The sequence below is a fragment of the Egretta garzetta genome, unplaced genomic scaffold (assembly GCF_000687185.1).
Source record: "Egretta garzetta isolate BGI_Z169 unplaced genomic scaffold, ASM68718v1 scaffold45, whole genome shotgun sequence".
NCBI classification, from domain to species: Eukaryota; Metazoa; Chordata; class Aves; order Pelecaniformes; family Ardeidae; genus Egretta; species Egretta garzetta.
The window spans coordinates 6,971,474-6,993,437 of NW_009260028.1; the positions used below are offsets into that span (position 1 = coordinate 6,971,474).

The window sequence follows — 21,964 nt, forward strand, 5'->3', positions numbered from 1 at the left end:
CAAATGAAGACAGTTCTGCTTGTATCGGAGGACAAAAATACACCCGCTAATTAAAATGTAATGGTACTCTACAAAGTTATTTAAACAATGGAAGTGGAACATAATGAGCTTTTTCCTTGAGGTATTAGGTCACATTTGCATATTACAAAACATGTTAAGTTTTACTGCTAACTCCACTAACATCATCACAGCTGCATTTAATTTGTAAGTTTTAAGAACTATTTACAAATTACTGAACTATTGTAATTTTACAGCCAGAGAAGACAACTGAATTGGTGAAGTATAAAATAGCATAAAAAAGTTCACACTGAAGCCAAAGATGAAGACTAAGTATAATTCTCTGATCCTGGCCTGAATTTGTGAAGACACAAGTTTCTTTGCCATAGTAAAAAACTGAAGCTGATGAAGCTGAGACAAGCAATCAGCACAGTCAATGTATTCTGAAACTGGTTGTTTTTTCCTTTACACTTTCTTTTTCAGCATGGACTTAAGGAAAATAAACAAAATCATTACTATTTAATACAGTTAATGGCTATTAAAACTCTCTAAAATTAGAAATTTGACATAAGTGTTCATTTACTAATAATACCATACAGCATTTCAGGAATTCTGTGTCAAAACAACACAAAATTCAACATACTGTTCTCAAATCACATTATTGGCTATACATAATAGTGAGTTCTTGATCTTTTCTGAGTGTCTGCCATATTGTAGTTCACAAATCACATTTTCTCAAGATGCAAAACAGTTTATTCACACTTCCTCCCATTTGGGAGGAGGTATACAACTATTTTAACAGTGACAAGAAAGAAACTATTACTGTAAAAGTAGTAACACATCTGTCAATAAGTAAAGCTAAAAGAAATACGATTATAAAGCACTGGAGGAGGGAGTATTATTACATGCAACTTAAACTAATGGTAAAATTTCAGAGTGTTCTTTTAGTGAGTGAACATACATCATCAGCTTTGACTAAAGAACCATTGTAACAACAAAGGAGGAGTATGAAAATTTTTATATTAAATTCCCAAAGGCTGTTCAACGAGAGTATACGCAATATGAACAAATGTGAAAGCAATGTGCATATTTTAGAAGGTCTAGTGCTTATTTAAGCCAACAGCAAGGAAAATTAGTTATGAAAACAGAAAAAGAAAATAATGCAATCATAAAACTGGAAGGACGCAATTCAGCCCATTAATAAAAAGAAGCTACTGCAATAATTTATCCGGGACTGAGAGAACAGATACTGTAAGTACAGTCCTACAACACTTCAAATAAGGATCTGGCAGAGACACATACACCTTGCCTGCATTAGCATTAGAGCAGCAACAAGGTTTTGGAGCAAATCCTCCATCATTCCCACTAACCACGTGCTGACTCAGTTCCCAGGGCTGTTCTGGTACATGCAAAATACATCCCTTTTCAGGGAAATCAAACTAGAGGCTCTGCTCCTGCTGGGCACAAAACATACTCCAAAACCCTAATGAGCTTTTTTCAAGTCTTCCATCGCCAGTGTGACTTAGCAGAAGAGGAATGTTCTTCTATGAGACTGTATTGCTCTTTTACAAGAAGCTCAAATAATGGATTTCAGGTACATAATTTACGACACAGGAAAATTATCTTCATAAACTGACAGCATAGCCAGTCTGCTAACAAGAGCATTTTTAACCAGGGACAACAACATGGCAAACACACACACACACACACACACAAAATCAACTAGTTATCATTCATCATATTTCCTCCCTCTCTTTACCTTACATATTGCCATACAGAATTATTATTTAAAGTAAGTTTTTGTTTAGATATCCAGAGCAAATGAGAAGCAACTCTCACCTGTGGAGGAGGTACCGTTATTGGTGCAGGCAGGGGAACGGGAATTGGAACAGGTAAAGCTTTAGGTATAGGTGACACTGGTTCATTATGTGCAGCTTCTGCACCTCCATTTTGAGCTACTTCATTTTCAGACTTCTTGGGAATCCCCTTCCACTCTGTATTAACAAAAAAAAACCCCAAAACCAAACATACATGTATCAGCTCAGTAGAAGTGGACAAGTTAGTCAAGTACTGCCTCATTAAACTACCACGCTTTGTGATGTTTACAAAAATTACGTAATTGAAAATATTTCGATAATGAGAAGCACAGAGCTAAGTATTTAAACATATTTCTGACAATAAAAATTCCAGATTACTTTAAACACAGTACAGCAAATCACTGAAAAATAGCAAGTACATCTATTCCTTTCATTAGTCATTTAACAATTCTTTGCACTGACAGCATTTATACACGCCAGGGCTCTGAAACACATTATCTGTAACAAAAACAGTACGGCTGTTTTGGGACAAGCTTTCAACAGATTTGTTCCATTGCTCTCAAGCAAGAAGGCAGCAGCTTTTTCACAAATTTGAGAAGTCATTTCTGAAAAAAAACAGCGTTTTCAAGTCTTGAACATGGAAAAGGAGAATATAACAATGAAGAATCACAGCAAAAAAAAAAAAAAAAAGAGCAGCATCAAATACAGCAGAAGAAATATGGCTCCTATTCTTTGTCAGAACTGCCTGGAAAAAGACAGCTAAGCAGAAAAAAAGGGTTCGGCGAAGAGGCATTATGGAAAGAAAAAAGCACTGAGAAGACTGGAACACATTGAGGTTATGTTTATCATTTGTTAGACTTTCATTTAAAATACATGCTCAACTTATTTTTGTGTATTTAACATGAAGAGATGCTACTATTTAGAATAACCACCACCTAATGAGGGCAAATTGGACAGATTGACAAAATCCTGAAATAATGTTTCAGTAACTAGACAGCACATCACACAATGGTTAAAACCAACACAGTAACCTAGAGTACCAATTCAAAGAACTTAAGGCAATTTCAATTTTTAAGTACTGCATTCATTTAATATTACAAAAATCACAACAGCCAGGACACTAGTCACTCTATATTGATTTGAAGCCTGCAATTGATTTGAAGCTGCTGGTTATAACAGGTGTCATTTTCTTAATACAACCATAAAAGCCTGTATTTTACTGCTTACATACGAGATTTGCTAAAGGAACTCAAAAATTTCACAAGTGTGAAAACTATAGGCACTTTTTTAGAAATTATAAATTTGCCATCAGCTCAGTTGCTACACAAGTACTCCAAAGGTGGGCTCCTTTGCTAGGGGTGCCTCACACAAACCAGTAGGAGGGAAGGGACAGGACCAAGCTGCCTCTGGGACTAACAACTACAACACACCTGCATCATGCATTACCATCAAGGGCAAACACCAGCACAGCTGACAGGTCACTTAGTATCCACATGCATTTTTAGCCTAGCCTCTCATAACACAGCTGCACAACTCCTGATGAGGGACTGTCATTAACTGCTTACAAACTCTCTCCAATCTACGGGTTACATGTGCTGCACTTGTTAGCCATTTCAATGATTTTATATGCACCTCAGAGTCCTGAAAGTCAGCCACACCAACTTCAGTACACCAGCATAAAAGACAATTTTTAAAAGCATTTAAAGATGTAGCAATACTTTACCTGGACTAAGAGTTTCATTGTCCAACATTCCTCCTTCACAGAAACTTTCAAGATCTTCAGGTTTCACTTTGTCCCATGGTATGTAAGTAACACCTAATTCTACATCCCAATACTGCTTGTAATCTGGCTTTATTCCTTTATTCAAAGCCCATGCAATCTTGGGGGAAAAAAAATACATGTAGTCAATAAAATGTTTCCATTTTAATGGATTTAATATTTAGTTCTCACAAAACAGCATTACCAGTGAGGCTAAAAAGTGAAAAGAATACTCTAATTGAAAGAGCAGGAAAAACAGGTTAGTTATAAAACTCTGAAAGAAGACTTTTTTTAAAGCAGGCTTAGTTCTTATTTCTTGGCTTGACTCTTGCACACGATTTGCAAAAATGTATAAAGGCAGTTTCTTCAAATGTTCCCCAGTCACTAAGATTAATTCTATTTCCCTTCAGAGAACAGTGTTGCACGCTAATACGGTGTTCCACAAAAGGAAGAACTTCACTAATGAATGCATTCTTCCCTATTTATTAGTACTCTTTGTAGTATTCTCACGTATAATTATACTCTGTTATAAAACAAATTACCACCAACAAGAAAAACATAGTTACAGTCCACTGTAATGACTAGAAGAACACCATTTTTGTTGGTTAAACAGACAATTACTATACAATGTTTTCAAGAAAACTGATACAAGTTCCACTAGTCATGTTACAGAACAGGAAGAATACTTATCAAGAAAAGTGGTCCATTCACATAAATTTACATAATACCATACCCAGAATACATAGAAGTATAAAATACCCTGAAGTCCAGAACAGATGAAAAAGGATTACAGTAATTACAGTAACTTTAGAACAGCCTGACATTTTCCAAGAAGTACCTTTATAGATTTCTGATTGACTTTGAAGTTTCCTCGGCTCAGTTTTTGTAGGGCACGGTAAGCATCTTGTCTGTGAACCATTACAATATAGGCACATCCTCTAGGCGGTATCATCTGTTTGTATTTTAAGAAAAAAAAAAATGGTTTTGCTAGCACGTTAACAAAGTAACGAACAACATACAAGTGTTCAATTATAGTAAGCTGGGACATTGGCAGGTGTTTCAAAAAGGACTATGGAATTATGAAAAAGAATGTTAGTTTAAGAGGCTAACATAGCCAGTATCTTCTGGAATACAAATTTCTAGTAAATTAAAAGCAACTTCTTATGTGGAAAGTTTTAAACTCTATTCCGTGCAAGACTGTTATATATTTAATCCTTTAAAATTGTTAAACAGTAGTGCTCATGTAAATGCTGTGGTCTGGCAATTAGTTACTTTGTTGGAAGAAACAAGACACTCTAATACCCCACTTCATTCCATATACTGCAAGCTGCCAGCTGGACCTCCACATTCAGTTTTATCTGCAGTTTTGTAATGATTTTTATTATTCGTAATGCATTTGAGAAAAAACTTCTATGTTGATTTTACAAAATTTGGGAATAGAAAGAAAATTACAGTCACTTCTTTTTGTTTGTTTGTTTTAATGAAATTTTATAGCTACCGGAACAGCTATCATTTATACATAAAAATATCCTTAAATACAGCACTGCATAAGAATAGTTCCCCATATTTATGACTAAAATGACAGAAGAGAAACAAGCAAAAGAAACAAGAACACCAGCTGAGTGTCCACATTTCTATAATCAAACAAAATGGAGCAGACAAGGAACTCAGTAGTGCAGTATGTAATTCTGTATCCATCTCCTCAACAGCCCTTTCTCATTCAATTCTCTCCAGAGAAAGCATGATTTTTATGAAAATGGGATAATCTTCTGTATTACCCCCAAGAGCGTTTTTAAATTGCAAGAAACAAAAGCAACTGCCTTCTTGTTTTTCTACAAAGCGGCCAAATGAATTGAGTTTACCCATTAGAAAACACAACCATATAGGAAATGAGAGCTCTTGACTCATTCCAATTTATCAAAAATAAAGCTGTCTTAAAACAGTCTGAATTTTTTGTACCCAAGGCACAAAGTAGCTTATGCCGTACCATTTATACTTACATTTATTGATTCAATTGGGCCAAACTCCTCCAAAAGACTTCCAACATCTTGCTGAGTTGTCCTTTTGTCAAGTTGTCCTACCCAAAGCGTAGTACTACAAACTACAATGAAAAGAATTACACAGACTTACTGTAAGAGCGCTTGGAAATACACATTTCACAAGCCAGAGTAATATTAAGCCAGCTAATACTAAAATATATATTTTAATCTTTAGGAGTGTTCAAAAGAAACCTCTTTTGCTTGCCTGCCTGGAGCTGTGTTAACATTTAACCACAGCAACTACATCAGAATCACTGTTAGAATGCACTAAGCAGCTCTCTAGTTAACTATCTTTGAAGTGACCTGCAAGTTCTGATGATCGTGAGCTCTGCAAATCATCATAAAAAGGAAAAACATGCTTTGCTGCTAACAATACTCCATGGAATCCCAATACATACAGTGGATCCTTCTCAAGAAGGTAACTCACTCTGCTTAGTATGAAATCCAAGCTACGGGGCACCATCACAAGCTATGGATAGTACTTACTGGCAAGATGGTAATTAGATTGTTTATGGTGATACACCCACTACTAGCAAGATTTTCCTCCAGAATGTGGTGCCAATTCAATTACAATGAGCAACCAAACTTTTAACCTCTTTAGTGACCTATCCAATGCCACTTTTTTTCTGTGGTTAATGGAAAACTATTGACACAAGCTTTTTGTTTCAGGAAAGAGTAAGCACCATGCTTATCTCACTTCATGCTTCGAGGTAATAAAACAGCAGATGAGCTCAAAGTGTCACATTTGCTGAAGACTACTGCAGCAACGTTTAACACTCATTTTTTTCCCCACTAAGTGATAAGAAACTGCAAACCTAAAAAGCATTATGTGACAGGATCCAGGAGAGATGTTGGCAAAAGCATATCGTACACCACTGCCAGTAACCTTTTAATGAACAGCTACTAAGTCTTCACAGTCCTTTGTCATTCACAAGGTTTTAGCTAATTAAAGCTCTTTAGTTTTTGTCCCTCTTCTATAAAAATGAATGTTCTCATTTTACTTGATGATTCCTGAGAAGATTCCACACTCCCCAGGAATATTCAGAAGGCAACTACTACATTTTGTCTGTAAGGAAAAGCCAGGATTATTTCAGCAATCTGAATGCTAGCCTGTGTGTTTTCCAGGTCAAAGCTCCCCTCCATGTCTGAGACACACACAACACTGAATCATTAGAAAAATCATAATAATGTGCTCAACTTCTTGTTGCTCAATCTGCTTTACCTTATATGCCTTGAAGGAAGGAAAATAAAAACATGGCGTTTTAGCCTTTTCTTTCCTCATTTTACTGCCAAAATATTTCTGACTTGGAAGCAATTCCAAAAATGCCAAATTGTCTACTACAAGTGAAGGAAGTACAGGGATGTGTGGTGAATTTAATTCTTACCAGCTTTACAACAGTTCAGAAAATATATCACAGTACAGTTTACTTCTATTCTGTTTGGATGAGTCTTGGAACCCACATCAAATAGCATTAAACCCAAGAAAGGAACAAAAAATAACACACATCAGATAGAGTTGTCTTCTAGGATATTCTGAGCAGGTATCAAATAGTGAAGGTAAAGTGGACTTGTGAACATTAAATTAAAAAAAAAAAAAGTCTAATAGATAAAAGAATTGTATTTCTTCAACATTTACAGTTTTTCTAAAATAGCTGTCTTAGTATTCAATTTTACATAGGCATAATATCTACTGTAATACCTTCAACTTCACTTCATACTTCAACACAAAACTCTAAAATTCCTTAAAGAAACTACTGGGCACAGACAAAAAAAAAATCCATACATGAACCAGGAAGATGCTAAGCATCTGAAAAATGGTATTACAAGAATTTGCAGAGTTAATGAAGAGAAAGAATAAACTTACCACTAACAGTTTCTGACTTGATCTGAGGAAGGCCTTTTGACCTGCGTTCTCTCTCCCTCTCACGTTCACGTCTTTCTTGTGACCGAGACTTAGGAGAGTGTCGGCGTCTATCTCTGGACCGAGATCGAGATCGACGATGACGGGACCTTCGAGATCGGGAGCCAGATCTTGAACGTCTCCTTTTAGGTGACCTAGTTTAAACCAACAACCATTTATGTTCAATATTTCTGACCCAGACATTGACAGATAAATAACCATTTCAGACATCTATTTAAATAATGAGGCAAGAGTTCAGTCAATTAAAAAAAAAAATCCAAGTCCATTCACATGCATTTAGAACTAGAATACATTATTACAGGAGCTTATTAATGCACTCCAGCTGAATAGTGGATTATTTTTCAATTTCTTATCTTCTATTAATTTTGTATTGAAGTTGATTACCAAAACTATGTCCACGTTAACATAAAAAAAAAATTAGATCTGCTTAATGAGGAAAATGTTTATTGCTTTTACAAAAGAATGGCTAAAAAAAAAAGAGACTAAAAATAAATTCTGCCAGTGAAATTGTATTTTATATCATGTTCAATTTCTAAACCACTCAAGGTCTGGAAGACAGAGTAAACCTTCAAGGAAGTCATATGAAACTTGGCAAAGGAGAAGACTTGTAACTAAGGAGACAGCTTTACTTTAATACTGGAGCCAGATTTGTTAGGTCAGCTGACACACATGGAATACTGCCTCTGTGACAGGCAAAGTCCCATAGTACACTGGATCACAGATTTCTTCATAAGAAAAGTGTCTTTAGAGAGCAGACAAAACTAGCATATTCTGCTTCCCTACAATTTGCTCAGACTAACGGGCATGGAAATTACTTTCTACCAATAAAAGAGAACTGCATAGATACCCCATTTTCCTTAGAAGGTAGATGACTTTCAGAGGTTCACAAGTCTTAAGAGTTACTAACCTGATTCTCATTACCTCTCCATTGAAGTACATACAACATTTAGCTGTATTATGCACAACTCCCCTTAGAGGTAAGAGATTGAAAGGGTCTCTTTTTTTCCTCTCTTCCAGAAGGGGAATTCAAATAAAGCCCTTGACAGTTTTGACTTTACCAAGAAATTTCACTTGTGTTATCCATACAGAGAATAATACACAGACAGTAACTTCCTGTAATTAATCCTTAGATTAAATTGAAATGGACTCTTTTGCTAAACACATCTTTAAGCATTTAGTCATAGAATCCAACTTGTAACAGCACAAGTGGGCACTCAGAAGAAACAGCCTCAAACAAAGTATGCTGAGCTGGGAACCCAAGAAGCTAACTCAAAATACAGGTAACAGGACTACGTTCTAAGGCACTGAAAATGAACTCCACCAATAGTTCGAGGAGTTAGCTCACCTCTCAGCTATTTACTGTCATCTCAGTTAGAAGTTACCACCCCCACAGTAGATTTGGCAGCACAGCACCAGATTCTCTGAGCTCCACATAATCAGCATAACTCTCCTCAGTACTCGTACAGAATTACTAAAGCATTTTCAAGTCTTTGGACATGACACACTTAAGTTCCCTATGTTAAAATCCAATATGTGATATAATATATAGACTTACTAAAAGAACTTTCACTAATTTACCTTGATGCAGATCTAGATCTTGACTTTCTGTTGTCAGAAACATGCCGTTTTCCCTCCTGAATGGGTGGCTGTTCCACTTCCATATCCTAAAATATTAAGTTGACTGGTGTTATAGGTAGAGTAGCACAAGCATTTTATTTCATTTTATGCCTAGACTAAGTTACATAACAGCACTAAAATGATATTGAATATTCATATATGTGAAATTAAAATGTAATATAACTCTCCTCAGAAACTTCACCACTACTTGGTAGTCACTAATAGGGAGACAGTCCAGTATTAAATGAACTTAATACAACCACTGCAAAGACATAATAAAAATAATTTACACAAAGTCTCATTTTCAATTTGCAAATGATTGTTTTTCCATATTTTAGTAAATTTCAGCACTGCATATATCTCCACGGAATGTGACTACATTCCTTAAAGTCAGTCAGCAGATCTTGCTCTGTCACCAAAATCATAGGCCAAGTAAGATCTGCCAGAAAACTTTTCTCCAAGATGTTATAGGAAACTACTTTAAGCCATACATAAAAGCAAATTACAATACAATAAATGTGAAGAATGAAGCAGTAAGTCATCAAAACAATACACAAAATGCAAGAACCTGCTTAAAAAAAACCCAGTGAGTTCAACACAGCTCTTCCTTCCTACCCCAAATCCTCTACAGCTTCCCAGTCCAGAACATAGTGTGTCCTGCCTAAAGTTTAAATAGTCTTCATGAAGCAACCTTGGCTGGAATGTACTAATTCAACAGAATTCAAGACCAAAACACTAATTACAAAGATACTCCTGAGAATTGTCCCTTTATTCCAAGAGGAAAACAAAACTTATTTCTAGAATCTGTGACATCACAGGTCATCACATAAAGACAGCATGGTTTCATCTCTATTTCTCATTTTAGGATTTCCTTTTCTTGGAATAAAAGAGGCAAATATATTCGATCTTTAACAAAAAAAAAAAAAAAAACAAACAACAAAAAACCCCAACCAACAAAAAAAAAAAAACAAAAAACAGGCTCCTAAGTAGACTTGCTCTTTGATTTCTTCTTAATAGCAGCTAGTTACCAAACCAACAACATCCTCCAAAATCTTAGGAACAAGAGAGGTGTTTACATACACTTGGATTTTTTAAAACTTTTACAGACTTCAAAGTTCATTTCCAATATATTAGTGATCTACCAGGCCCTTAAAAATTCACTTTTCCAGACAGTTTCTCTCCAGAATAAGATTGCATTGTTAGAATTCCATGGAACAAAATATTCCCAAAGCATGATGGGGACAGGAGACGGAAGTGATAAGTGAAGGAAAAAATGCAATCCAGAGCCTTTCACAAAAGGAGGCATAAAGCATACATACACTGGTTTTGCTAGACTTCTCAAATACCAGACTTGTCATGTAGCACTGCAGCTATCCAACTTTCCCTCAGATGAGCTACCCTCACAGCCATCTCTATCCCTGGTTATCACAAAATTTCTTCTACTGAACTATACACATTTGAGAAAGAGATGTACTAGAGCATTTAAGTTAGTCTGTTTACTGCAAGGGGTCCTCACCTGCTGATGTGGTTTTTGCATGTGTGATTCACTCTGTACTGGAAAAGGAGACTGAAAAGTTTGCTGCACAGGTGCTGTTGGTGGAATCACAGGCTGGGCCATAGGTGGAAACTGCGGGGTAGGCAGAAGACCAAAACCTGGCATTTGCCCATTAGGAGGAAGCGGAACCTGTGGAGCAGAAGAAACATGAAAACTTCCACTTGGGAAAAAATTACATAAGCTTTCCCGGTTTCCTACAGTAAAATTGTATCTCTGCTCCAAAGTCATGATAGAAGACCAGAAGACCAAGAAAGATGAAGTAGGTCAAGCGTTTGGGTGTATAAAATAAAAATCTTGTTCTTCAAAGCTTGACTAGAACAGAGAACAGAAATACGTTTCTTGGGAAAGTTGGAGGGCTAAGCCATATTCACTCTTCACTAATAGGAACACTACTTACTTCTACGTCAAAGAAAACAACAAAAGATAGAAAACGTAACACAACAGAGGGACAAGGGAAAACCCTGAAGTTACCTGGTGACGCATTGGATCCTGTTGTATTCCCATCATTCGCTGCTGAAAAGGATCCATATTTGGGAGTTGAGGAAATACTGGCTGTTGCATACCTTCTCCTGGAAATCCACTAAAACCAGTAATATTTTGGTGAGACAAGTCAGTAGATACACGGATTTTTTTTTGCCTTTATTTTGCGTATTTCTATGTACATTTACACATTCTTGCTTCAAAATTAGACAGAGAAGTTATCTTTTATTATGATTCCATTTCCTATCTAAAAAGTGAAAACAAAGAAAGAAGAGTGGCTTCCTTATCTTTTCTCCATTGTTAAGAGTAGTCCTTTAACATTTAAAGAAATGCTACATAAAGGCTTAAGAAATGCTACATAAAGGTTTAAGCCTCTCGCTCCCCTGTACTTATATGATCTTGCTAAAGATCTCAGTCTATGGAAATTTTTCATGAAGGTTGTCTGCCTTAGGCTAACTTTCTTCCCGTCCAGTTACTCTTTTAGGAAGAAAAGAAGCAAGCCTTTTCCTCAAGGAAAATAATTTGCCATAGTTTTGCTGGAAAAAAAAACTTTAGTTGGGAGGAATTTAGGGCAGAGGAGAAAGGGATATGTATATCACACAAGGATTACAGTAATGCCATTCACTTCCTGATTCAACACACAGAATGGACAGTGCTCAGGGAATTAATGAGGTCTGTGCAGTTAATAGGACCTGTTTACAGGATGCAGTTTGTGTAAGAAACTGAACAGGATTTCAGGAAGATAAAGCAATTTCATGGTGATGTGAAATGGAACTTTGTAGTATTTGAAGACACAGGCGCCATACAATTCTCAGATGATTCTGGATAGATCAATTTTTCATATAGTCTATTACTGATTTTGTGTGCCCAAAATGAGACTACTGGAATCCAATCTTCAGAGGCATCTTATGCAGCTGTACGGTAATAAGGACAGAGGCTTTGAAGTACTAGGAACAGAACATAAACATGCTGAAAAGCCTAGTCCAGTGATCTCTAGTTAGGCATTACACAAGCAGTGCTTATGTTTGACCTACCTCATCTTTCTGTACTCCAGAGTTCCATCTGTATTATAGGGAAAATACTACCAATTTACTTAAAAGGCATTTTAATTAAACAAATATTTGTGGAACATTAAAGTGCTCAAGGTGATAAACACAGTAAGAAAGCTAATGACAAAGTTAGCGATTCTGTTTTTGAGAGCAGGGTTTGGATGGCATATACAGAAAGTATGGGGCCACGTATTGAAGCAGGGAAAAAAGAAATGTTGACTAACCCAGATATTGAGCACCATCCAGCCTGTGCACTGAATGAGAGAGAGGTCCTGTGGAAAAAACTAGTATGTGATCATGTAATTTAAGACTTTATCATAATGCATATCAAAAGGGAAACAGGAGTCTGAGTTAGTTTGCGTGGGTATTTAATGTTTGAGAACATAAAGCTGCAAAGCCAATTCTAATTTTTTAAATAGTTAAAACTACCACATGTTTGGAATAGCATCTTTTCCCCAGCCAGCAAAGCAATGCAGCTGATTACCAACAATGTCCTGACACGCTCAGTTGTGCAATAAAAACATGGAACTTATCTTGAAACCAAAACTGAGCTTTTCTCTACAGAATACATCCCTCAATCAATGATGCCACATGCCAAACCTACACCAGATCACCAAAGTAAAAAGACAAAAAAACCCAAAACAACCCACCGGAAGTTGTTAATAATGTTTTAACTTTGGACTATAACAGTTAAACACTAAAGAAACTTGGAATTTTAGTCAGCTTTCTAACCTGAAGATTTTTTAGAACAAAGATTTGTTAATTTTACTATGACACAAAACTTACAAAGCTGGCTGAGAAACTGAAGGAGAAGGAGCTGAATCTTCTTTCTTCGAATCTTCCACTGCTTCTGGTTCATCATCATAGTCAAAACGATCTAGCAGCTTCTGAAAGAAATTACATTGAGCCAACTATTTTTTCTGTATCATATAATTGGCAGCCAAAATATCCTTGTTATCAAAGTCTTACCATATAGCTAACAGCTCTGGAATTAAAGACAAGGTTAGAATCGGGGAAAGAGGGGAAAAAAAAAAAAAAAAAAAAAAGAAAATCTGTATTCCAATACAGGATCAGAAACTGTCCAAAACCAGTTTTATTCAGCTTCAGGAAACACAAAGGCTATAAAACCAGGAAGCTGACCTCCAAACGGAAAGAGAAGAAACGAAATTTGCATCACTTTTCTCCTAACAAATGGAGGACATCGAGGCATCCAACAAAGTCTTCTGCTGAACTGAAAAAGTTAAACACAAAGAACAAATGAAGACTTACTTTGTCAAATGATGTTTTTTGCTCAGGTGGTGGGAAAGCAGCTTTCTGTTCTGGTGGTTGTGCTGCTGTAGTTTTCAGCTGCGCAGTAATAGCTTGAACCTGAGCCATCACAGTGTTATCTATGACGGGTGACTGGGGTTTTTGAGGCTGCTGAAAAGTCTGAAGAATTTGCTGAAGCTACAAAAACATATATAGTATTAAGTATATATTCTTATATAAACACATAGTATTGAAAGAGTTGTAGGACATAAATTTCGCATCAAAACAGACTATGGCACAGGATGAACACTGCCAACAACCTGACTGAACTATGGAGAACTTTCACAGCAAGACCAAAAGTCACTTTTTAAATAATTCAGTGGAAAAAATTCAGCAGATCCCAATATTTCAGTGTTCACGCCTTTCAACACTGCAAACATTTAGGTGGACAGAATAGTAAAACTCAACATTTTGTTTGATATATTCCACCTGTTCTTGAAACTTTGTAACTGCATCAATTCAGAACTAATTATTTAGGAACACATAACTGCATTTTCCTCAAATACCGTAACTACTGGATAGAAGGGTCACAGATCATACAAATACTGACTTTAACTCTTACAAGTTTTCCACTGAAGAGGCTTTTTGTTTTGCTTCAAATCAAGTATGTTACTTCCATCATTTCCCCCCCCTCATTTAACATGAAAACTGAAGTTAAAAGGGAACCAAATATAAACAGGTTACCTGTTGTCCTTGCGTTGTTTGAAACAACTGAGCTACAGCTGCAAAGGCATCAGAACTGGGCAACTGTGGCACAGTAGGTACTGAGTTAGCAGTAACTTGAGGGGGGTCCGAAGGAACCTTTGCTGGAGGGGGCGGCGAACCTGAGTTTCATAGCAATTGAGAAAGTGCTACATTACTCCAAGACATTCATCTTACTCTTCAGTGCATACATCTACCTCCTCAAAACAAGTGTCTATCTACAACACTCTAACCCAAAAAGTCCTATCCAAACTACCCCAACTGTGCATTCTATTCATTTTGCCTTTAACTGCTCCATTCATTGTTTATATCTGTGCATCATAAACACTAAGAAAGAAAACAAAATAAAATGGCCTGTCTGAAAGCTAGCCCAGCATGGTATTTTAGATCACAACTCAATGTTTGTAATTGTACAATTTCAGAAAAGCTAAGACAAAAACTGTTACTCAAACAACGTTAAGCAATGCTTATCATTACACTTAAAACATAACGTTAGTTCTGGTTGCAAAGTTCTGGATGTATTATTTTGGATGAGTATTTTAAATCAATTATCTAATGGCTCATTTTAAGAGCAACTGAGTTTCTCTTAATATTTTCTATTTTCTAGCAGTAACTGAACTTTTGCTGAAATGTCTGGTAATAATTAAAGATTTTTAAAAATTACTTCACAAGCAACACTTTTTTCTTTGATAAGGTTTATTTTGCACAGGCACAAGCCAAACCTGCATCTGATAGATAAATCCTCCTACCATAAAAATAATTTCTACTAATTCTTCCAGGAGAAGACTCACATTTCCAACAAGCTTTACTAAAACTGAGATCACATTTTAAGACATGCCATTAGCTTTGTCTACACATGCAGCTTTCCCATTCTCTTTGCTTTAGATGACAATGTGTTTTTTTCTTAATTTTGCCAGTACAAAGTAAGTTAGGAGTAATACCATCAATTCCTACATGCTGTGAGCAAGTAACTATTCTTTAGCAAATACATTTCAACGGACTACTATAAAACTGTAGAAGGAGAGAGAGTTTAAAAAAACCCACAGCTGGAAATATTTTTTAGTTTCAGACATTAAGCAAATGTTTGCCTCACAATACCAACTTCTTTAAAGCCATTCGTCTGTTTGCAGTTTAAATAACTGCAGTGTTGACATGCAGCAAGCAGAGACAAACATGTTGAGTATTTTCCCAAAAGTCAGATGCTACATAAAAATACTGCAAAAAGATACGTGATTTTTTTTAAACATAAATTAACTCCCAAATTAGTTCCTGTATATATTCAGAAGGATATTTGCTTGCTCAAGGGAGAAAATTTGCATTTTTCTCACTCTCTCTTTTTGGTTAAACAGACTTTGTAGCATTATGAGCTAAAGAGATTCTATTTCATACAAAGCATTAATATATTTATTATTATTCATTAGCATATTTATTTCAGGGCCAAATTATCCCCCCTGGTGCATCTGAATATTCTCACTGAAATCAGTAATTTTGTACCTGAAAATCTACGCAGAAGGCACCCAACCTGTTAGCTACTAGTGATGAGACAAAGATGGAAGCGTAGTGCCACTCATCTGTCATACTAGAATGTCATTGTATAGCCACCAGTCTGCACCCAAGCTCAGATGCTAAGACATTCCCTCCCTCTGCCCTGCCATGTTTATAAAACATGTCAACAGGATATGCTTTCCTACACACCGCTGGAGAGGATTTCACTTATGCTATTTTGCATCATTATTTTGTTGTCTATTGCCACACTGCACTCACTCCCATTACATTTTTTGCCAGTCCTACTCCAACATACATGACTGCAATAAATAAGGAGGTTACCAAAGCTAAGTCTGAAATATAGAGTGAAAACCCAGAAAGAAGGCCCTCCAGAGAAAGAGAGAATTGTGATATGCATATTCTCATCCACAACTTGGTAACCTCACTACCAGCTACTTATGTGGCATAAAATAAGTCAGTGAAAATACTGTTGGCAGGCCATCGTTACTTTACACTTTAGGTCAGTGGTTTTCAACCCGTAGCCCATGTAAAAGGCTACCGCCAGGCATTGATTTACTTTTCAAGACTCTGGATTTGAAACACCAGTTAAAATGTTTCGGAGCTGCATACTTTAAGAGACTGACAGCTGCTGCTATCAGATACTAAGTTGATTCAAAGATGAAGCTCTTAACATGTAAGAGCATGCTTTACTTATCCAAATTCTAACATTAGAAAAGGACATCAGAATTATAAAATTGAGAAACAACAGAAAAATATTTCAGATTAAAAGAAAAAAAAAAATTAAAATTTTTTTTAAGAGGGGAGATTGAAGTCATCTGTAAGTGTGCACATGTGTATGTATATATGCATACACAATATAAATTTTAGATATTTTCCAAGTAAGTGTTCACATTCTGCTAATTTCTGAAGTACAGTACCAGCATTTACCTAGAATGAGTTCAGCTGCTCCATATAATTGAGACAGCAAAGTTGAGTTTTAATATATGCTACTGTTGAAACAAATAGTAGGCGCTTTAATGTGAAAGCAAACAAGCTATTATCATTCACCCTTTTAAAAGAAAAAGTTATAATGTCATTCATACCTTCATTATTAGTAGCATTTTCTGTCATTGGTGCAGTGGCACTAGTTCCTGCTGCCATATCCAGAAGAGGTTGAATTATTTCAATTTTAAATACTCCATTTTTCTGCCAAAGGTTGAGGACACGGACTATTTTACTCTGTTGAAACAAAAGCAAGCATCAGCACTAAATATAGCTTTCCTAATTCACAAACTCCAAATTTATCTTCTGTACATTGAGACGAAAGGTTTGAACAGTACAGGAGTTCAACATAATCAGGCATACCTATTTAACAACATGTATGTTGTCACATAGATCAGCAAGACCTTTTACATGGCAAAGATTAAAACTGCCAACTTATTTTACTGTCCACTTCAATAAAAAGCAATTTGTGCCATTTTTCCAAAACTGTTCTGGCCAGCCAGAAAATCTAGGTTTGATATACAATAGAGGAAGTCACATGAGCCCCACCATTTCTTCACAGATGGTCATAAAGGGGTGGAACAAACAACAAATGCAACAAGAAAGAAGAGAAAATGAAGATGAGTTGGAAAGCCCTAATGAAGAGAGGGGCAACTAGACCATAAAATGCTAAAACAAAGCTTTAAAGCTAGATAGAAGATTGTTTGCTTGTTTTTTTCTACTAACCCAACCAATTCTATGTTGACACCAGAAAACCCATCTCCATCGTTATTCAAAAGATCAGGAAAGCAAGTGGAAAACATTCTAACATCACTGCAGAAAGATTAAATTAGAACCTCTGATTGTCAGCTGTTATTTTAAGCTCGTTTCTTTTTTTAACATTAAGAACAATGAAGCTTTCAGGAACAAGCTGGAAATTAGTCTTTCTTTCTTTCTTTAGCCCAGTATTAAACAATAATATCTAACTAGATGTGCTGCTTCAGTTGGAACACGCAGGCAGGTAAAAGTCAGAATACATGTTACATTGACATACCTGTCCTTTTTGTATACTTAAGTCATCTGACTTGCACACATATACATTTCAAGTACTTCTTCTACTATAGCTGCTAAGAATTAATCGATTCTGTTCCTTCTTGTTGCAACAATAAAATGCCTTACTGTGACTCAGTTTTATACACCCATGCAAACCCACCTATACTTTCATAAGCTAAGCAATTAAAGAATTTCACAAACTGTTTTCTACAATAGGATCAAATAGAGAGAAACCTGAAATGGCTATTTTTAAATTAGATTTTGATCTTAAAAAACATTAAAACATCAGCATTTTTTGGCTTTGGGTATTCTATCTCCCCAGAAGACTTGAAAATAATATGAAGGCAAAAAAATGAATAAATTTAATACTCTTGTTTTCAGTCACATATTAATCTTACAGAAAGGCTGTTAAAAAAAGAAAGTAGTATCATTCTCTTTGGATATCAACCATAGCTGTTGTGTATCTGCAATCAGGTTTTTTGTTTAGGTACTGGAAATTCATTAAAGCAAGCATGTTATAAATAGTATTATTGCCCTAGTGGAAAGCCTGTTAATTATTTTAGCAGTGAGATATCACAGAATCATTTGGTTGGAAAAAACCTTTAAGATAATCAAGTCCAACCATACGTGTCCACTCCTAAACCATGTCCCTAAACACCTCGTCTACCCAGCTTTTAAATACCTCCAAGGATGGGGACTCAACCACTTCCCTGGCCAGCCTGTTCCCATGCTTGACAACCCTTTCAGTGAAAAACTTTTTACTAGTATCTAATCTAAACCTTCCCTGGCACAGCTTGAGGCCATTTCCTCTCGTCCTACTGCTTGTTACTGTGGAGAAAAGACCAATGCCTGCCTCGCTACAGCCTCCTTTCAGATAGTTGTAGAGGGCAAGGTCTCCCCTCAGCCTCCTCTTCTCCGGGTTAAACACCCCCAGTTCCCTCAGCCACTTCTCCTCTGACTTGTGCTCCAGACCCCTCACCAGCTTCGTTGTCCTTCTCTGGACACGCTCCAGCACCTCAATGTCCTTCTTGGAGCGAGGGGCCCAAAACTGAACACAGTATTCGAGGTGCGGCCTCACCAGTGCCAAGTACAGGGGCACAATCACTTCCCTAGTCCTAGTGCTGGCCATACTGTTCCTGATACAAGCCAGGATGCTCTTGGCCTTCTTGGCCACCTGGGCACACTGCTGGCTCATATTCAGCTGGCTGTTGACCAGCACCCCCAGATCCCTCTCTGACAAGCAGCTTTCCAGCCACTCATCCCCAGGCCTGTAGCATTGCATGGGGTTGTTGTGACCCAAGTGCAGGACCCGGCACTTGGGTCTTATTGAACCTCACACAGTTGGCCTTGGCCCATCAATCCAGCCTGTCCAGATCCCTCTGCAGAGCCTCCCTACTCTTGAGCAGATCAACACTCCCACCCAGCTTGGTGTCATCTGCAAACTTACTGAGGGTGCACTCAATCCCTTGTCCAGGTCATTGATGAAGACATTAAACAAGACTGTCCCCAGAACTGAGCAGCCAGATTCTCCAGGAGAATGTTGCGGGAATCTGTATCAAAGGCTCTACTAAGGCCCAGGCAGACAGCATCCACAGCCTTTTCCAGGCTGTGTCATGAAGGAGATGGATAGTATAATTCATTTAGATGAACAAAATGGTAACCACAAAGACAGAAAGAAGAAGGGACTGCTCTATTTCACCAGGGTATTAACCCAGAAGCTCCTGAGTATTGGAGTTGAGGCCTAAAGGTCTAAATGTTCCACATTAGAAAATGACAGAGCACCAAAAAGCCGAGTTAGAAAGTTAGGGGGAAAGTCAGTTACAGAAAGAGTATTTTGCTCTTGTAGTACTGTAACTAAGAAAAAGATAGAGTAGGAGATTTTTCTGGAAACCACTTGGCAACTTCTAAAACACCCTTATCTCGGAAGTCTTTTCAAATTGTTCTGACAGAAGGTATAAAAGCCATCTTCTGTTGGTAGCAACCTGGACCATCACGAATTCAGGATACTCTCTGAGCTTCTGTTCTATCAGCAACTATAGCAAAACTAAGAAAACCAAGGTCTTAAACCAGTCTTGACAATGGACAGCAGCAATGAAATTCTCAAGTATGGGATTTGTAAAGACTGAAGAAATCAACATGGTTATTTTCTCAGAAAATATTTGGGAGCAGAACCTTCACTGCCTACAACACCGGAGCTTCTCCTGTAACACTTCCTTTCTGTGGGAGACATCATCTTCCACAGTAAGCTTTCCTGAAGGAGCCTCAAGGAGAAAAGTTTTGGCATAGTCACACACACACTTGAAGAGTCTGCATAGGCAAAACCAAAACTAACAGAAGTTAGGCAAAATAAGTATTTCAACTAGAAGTTTCATTTAACGATCACCATTCAACTAATCTTTCTCAGCATGTTTTACCACTTCATATAATAACATTCACTACTGTGGACATAGAGAATCATCAAATTAGCTTCCACATAAGTAGAAACACCAAGGTAGCACTGTTATCAATTCACAACAACACTTGAGAAATTATAGTTGTACCTTGTCTTCAGATGGACAGAGATACAAATACTGGAATGTGGCAGTAATATTTTTAGAGAATCTTGGCCCAAAAACATCTTTGTCTGTTCCAAACTGGTGACGAGACTGACGAACAATAGAGTCAATAACGTACAATCCAGGGACTTTATATTCCGGTTTGCACTGAAAACATAGAAATAATTTTCCATTATGCAGTGATACTAACAAGGTAATATGCATTCACCTTAGATCCTTGCACAAAATCTATACTTAGTATACTTCAGTAGAAAAAAATAATGTTAATTTGTTGATGTAGAATTCTCTTAGTGGTTTACTTTTGCTTTGTTTATAGAAATGGAAAAGAAAGGAGAAAAACATGCTTTCACATTTGGGACAGAGTAAATATACCTGGATAGCTTGAAGTACCCTTTATTGTCTCAATCACTGCTTTTAAAGTACCTTTAGCTTGAAAACATGTGACCACAACAACAGGTCTATCACATTACAGTACAGACTGTCACAACTCTGCTATCAAGCTACCTCACACTCAGTGCACTGAACTACTTTCACCAACTCTATTCTCCAGAATTTAATGCTAAGTCCTTCTCTTTCGAGGTCCCTGAAGGACTTTGAAAGACTATTTTTCCTGTTCACTCAGAGGAACTTACATTAGGCAGCATGGTAGTTTGGTTTTAGTGAGTATGACATTCTAGCCTGTTGTTCTACATGCCTAGACAAGCATGAAAACTGTATTTTCTGAAAATACATATTATCTTAGCCAGTGAAAATTAATTTGAAGTTCAGTACCTCCAGTTTCCTCCCCAGTTGCTGGGTAGAGGAGGAATTTCACAATTTTTTCTCCTCCCCTTCTGAATGTACTATGGAAAACTAAAATTAGGCGATTGTATAGACAATGATATACCAAAATGTATAAAACCCTAATAAACAGAATTTCCTCCCTCAACCCCTAACAGAAGCCTTTTTGATTATTTACTAGCATTATTAATAACATCTAGTAATGGATACAGACAATATCTTTATCAGTAGATTATTTTTTTACCTTTTTGATGAACTTCTCCACAATCTGGACAACATGCTTGTAGAGCTGGAAAACAAATACATACATTAATTCATCATCTACTCAACAGTGGTGCATCATTTCAGAAGTATTTTAACTCTTTGTGCTTACTACCACTTAGGAAAGACTCAAACTATTGTAGTCACGTTCTAAAAAGAAGTATGTTATCAAGTTAAGTTAAGCAAGCACAGAAAAAAGATTTCATGGGGGGGACAGAAACAACCCACCCTTTCTGTCAAAAGTGTGTCAGTGTGTACACAAAAGACTTACTGCTTCTAGAGTATTAATGAGAGCTTTTCAGATTTACTTTCTAAGCAAGTCCACTGTGTTTTAATATGCTAAGGTACAGTTGCATCCTGCAACACTTCAAATTTTATTACGCAGAATTCACAACACCCTAGTGGGTGTAGCATTAAAAAGCAATGATTCAAAAAAAAAAAAAAAAAAAAAAAAAGCCGGGCTGCATTACGCTACTAGTCTAAAATCAAGAAATCATATTCACCACCCACTTGTTTCTAGATAACATTCTTAACGCCAACCAGAATAAAACATCCATGAAACTAACACTAGGAAATCCAGAGATGCATTCACTTAGAAGTAAAAT

The 21,964-nt window shown here is 36.7% G+C and overlaps 1 protein-coding gene across 1 annotated transcript in view; it reads right to left on the reverse strand.

Annotated features, from left to right (window-relative positions):
- Positions 1 to 21,964, reverse strand: part of SCAF4 (SR-related CTD associated factor 4) — a gene marked incomplete at its 5' end in the record, with an annotated part of 42,001 nt that overhangs the window by 14,469 nt on the left and 5,568 nt on the right. The window contains 15 exons of the mRNA XM_009640965.2: positions 1,837 to 1,991; positions 3,538 to 3,694; positions 4,412 to 4,525; positions 5,574 to 5,674; positions 7,477 to 7,667; positions 9,112 to 9,197; positions 10,667 to 10,834; positions 11,177 to 11,285; positions 12,459 to 12,506; positions 13,021 to 13,121; positions 13,504 to 13,680; positions 14,227 to 14,366; positions 16,833 to 16,968; positions 20,304 to 20,465; positions 21,343 to 21,387. Coding sequence (XP_009639260.2) covers positions 1,837 to 1,991; positions 3,538 to 3,694; positions 4,412 to 4,525; positions 5,574 to 5,674; positions 7,477 to 7,667; positions 9,112 to 9,197; positions 10,667 to 10,834; positions 11,177 to 11,285; positions 12,459 to 12,506; positions 13,021 to 13,121; positions 13,504 to 13,680; positions 14,227 to 14,366; positions 16,833 to 16,968; positions 20,304 to 20,465; positions 21,343 to 21,387 — 1,890 coding nt within the window. The remainder of the gene's footprint in view (positions 1 to 1,836; positions 1,992 to 3,537; positions 3,695 to 4,411; positions 4,526 to 5,573; positions 5,675 to 7,476; positions 7,668 to 9,111; positions 9,198 to 10,666; positions 10,835 to 11,176; positions 11,286 to 12,458; positions 12,507 to 13,020; positions 13,122 to 13,503; positions 13,681 to 14,226; positions 14,367 to 16,832; positions 16,969 to 20,303; positions 20,466 to 21,342; positions 21,388 to 21,964) is intronic.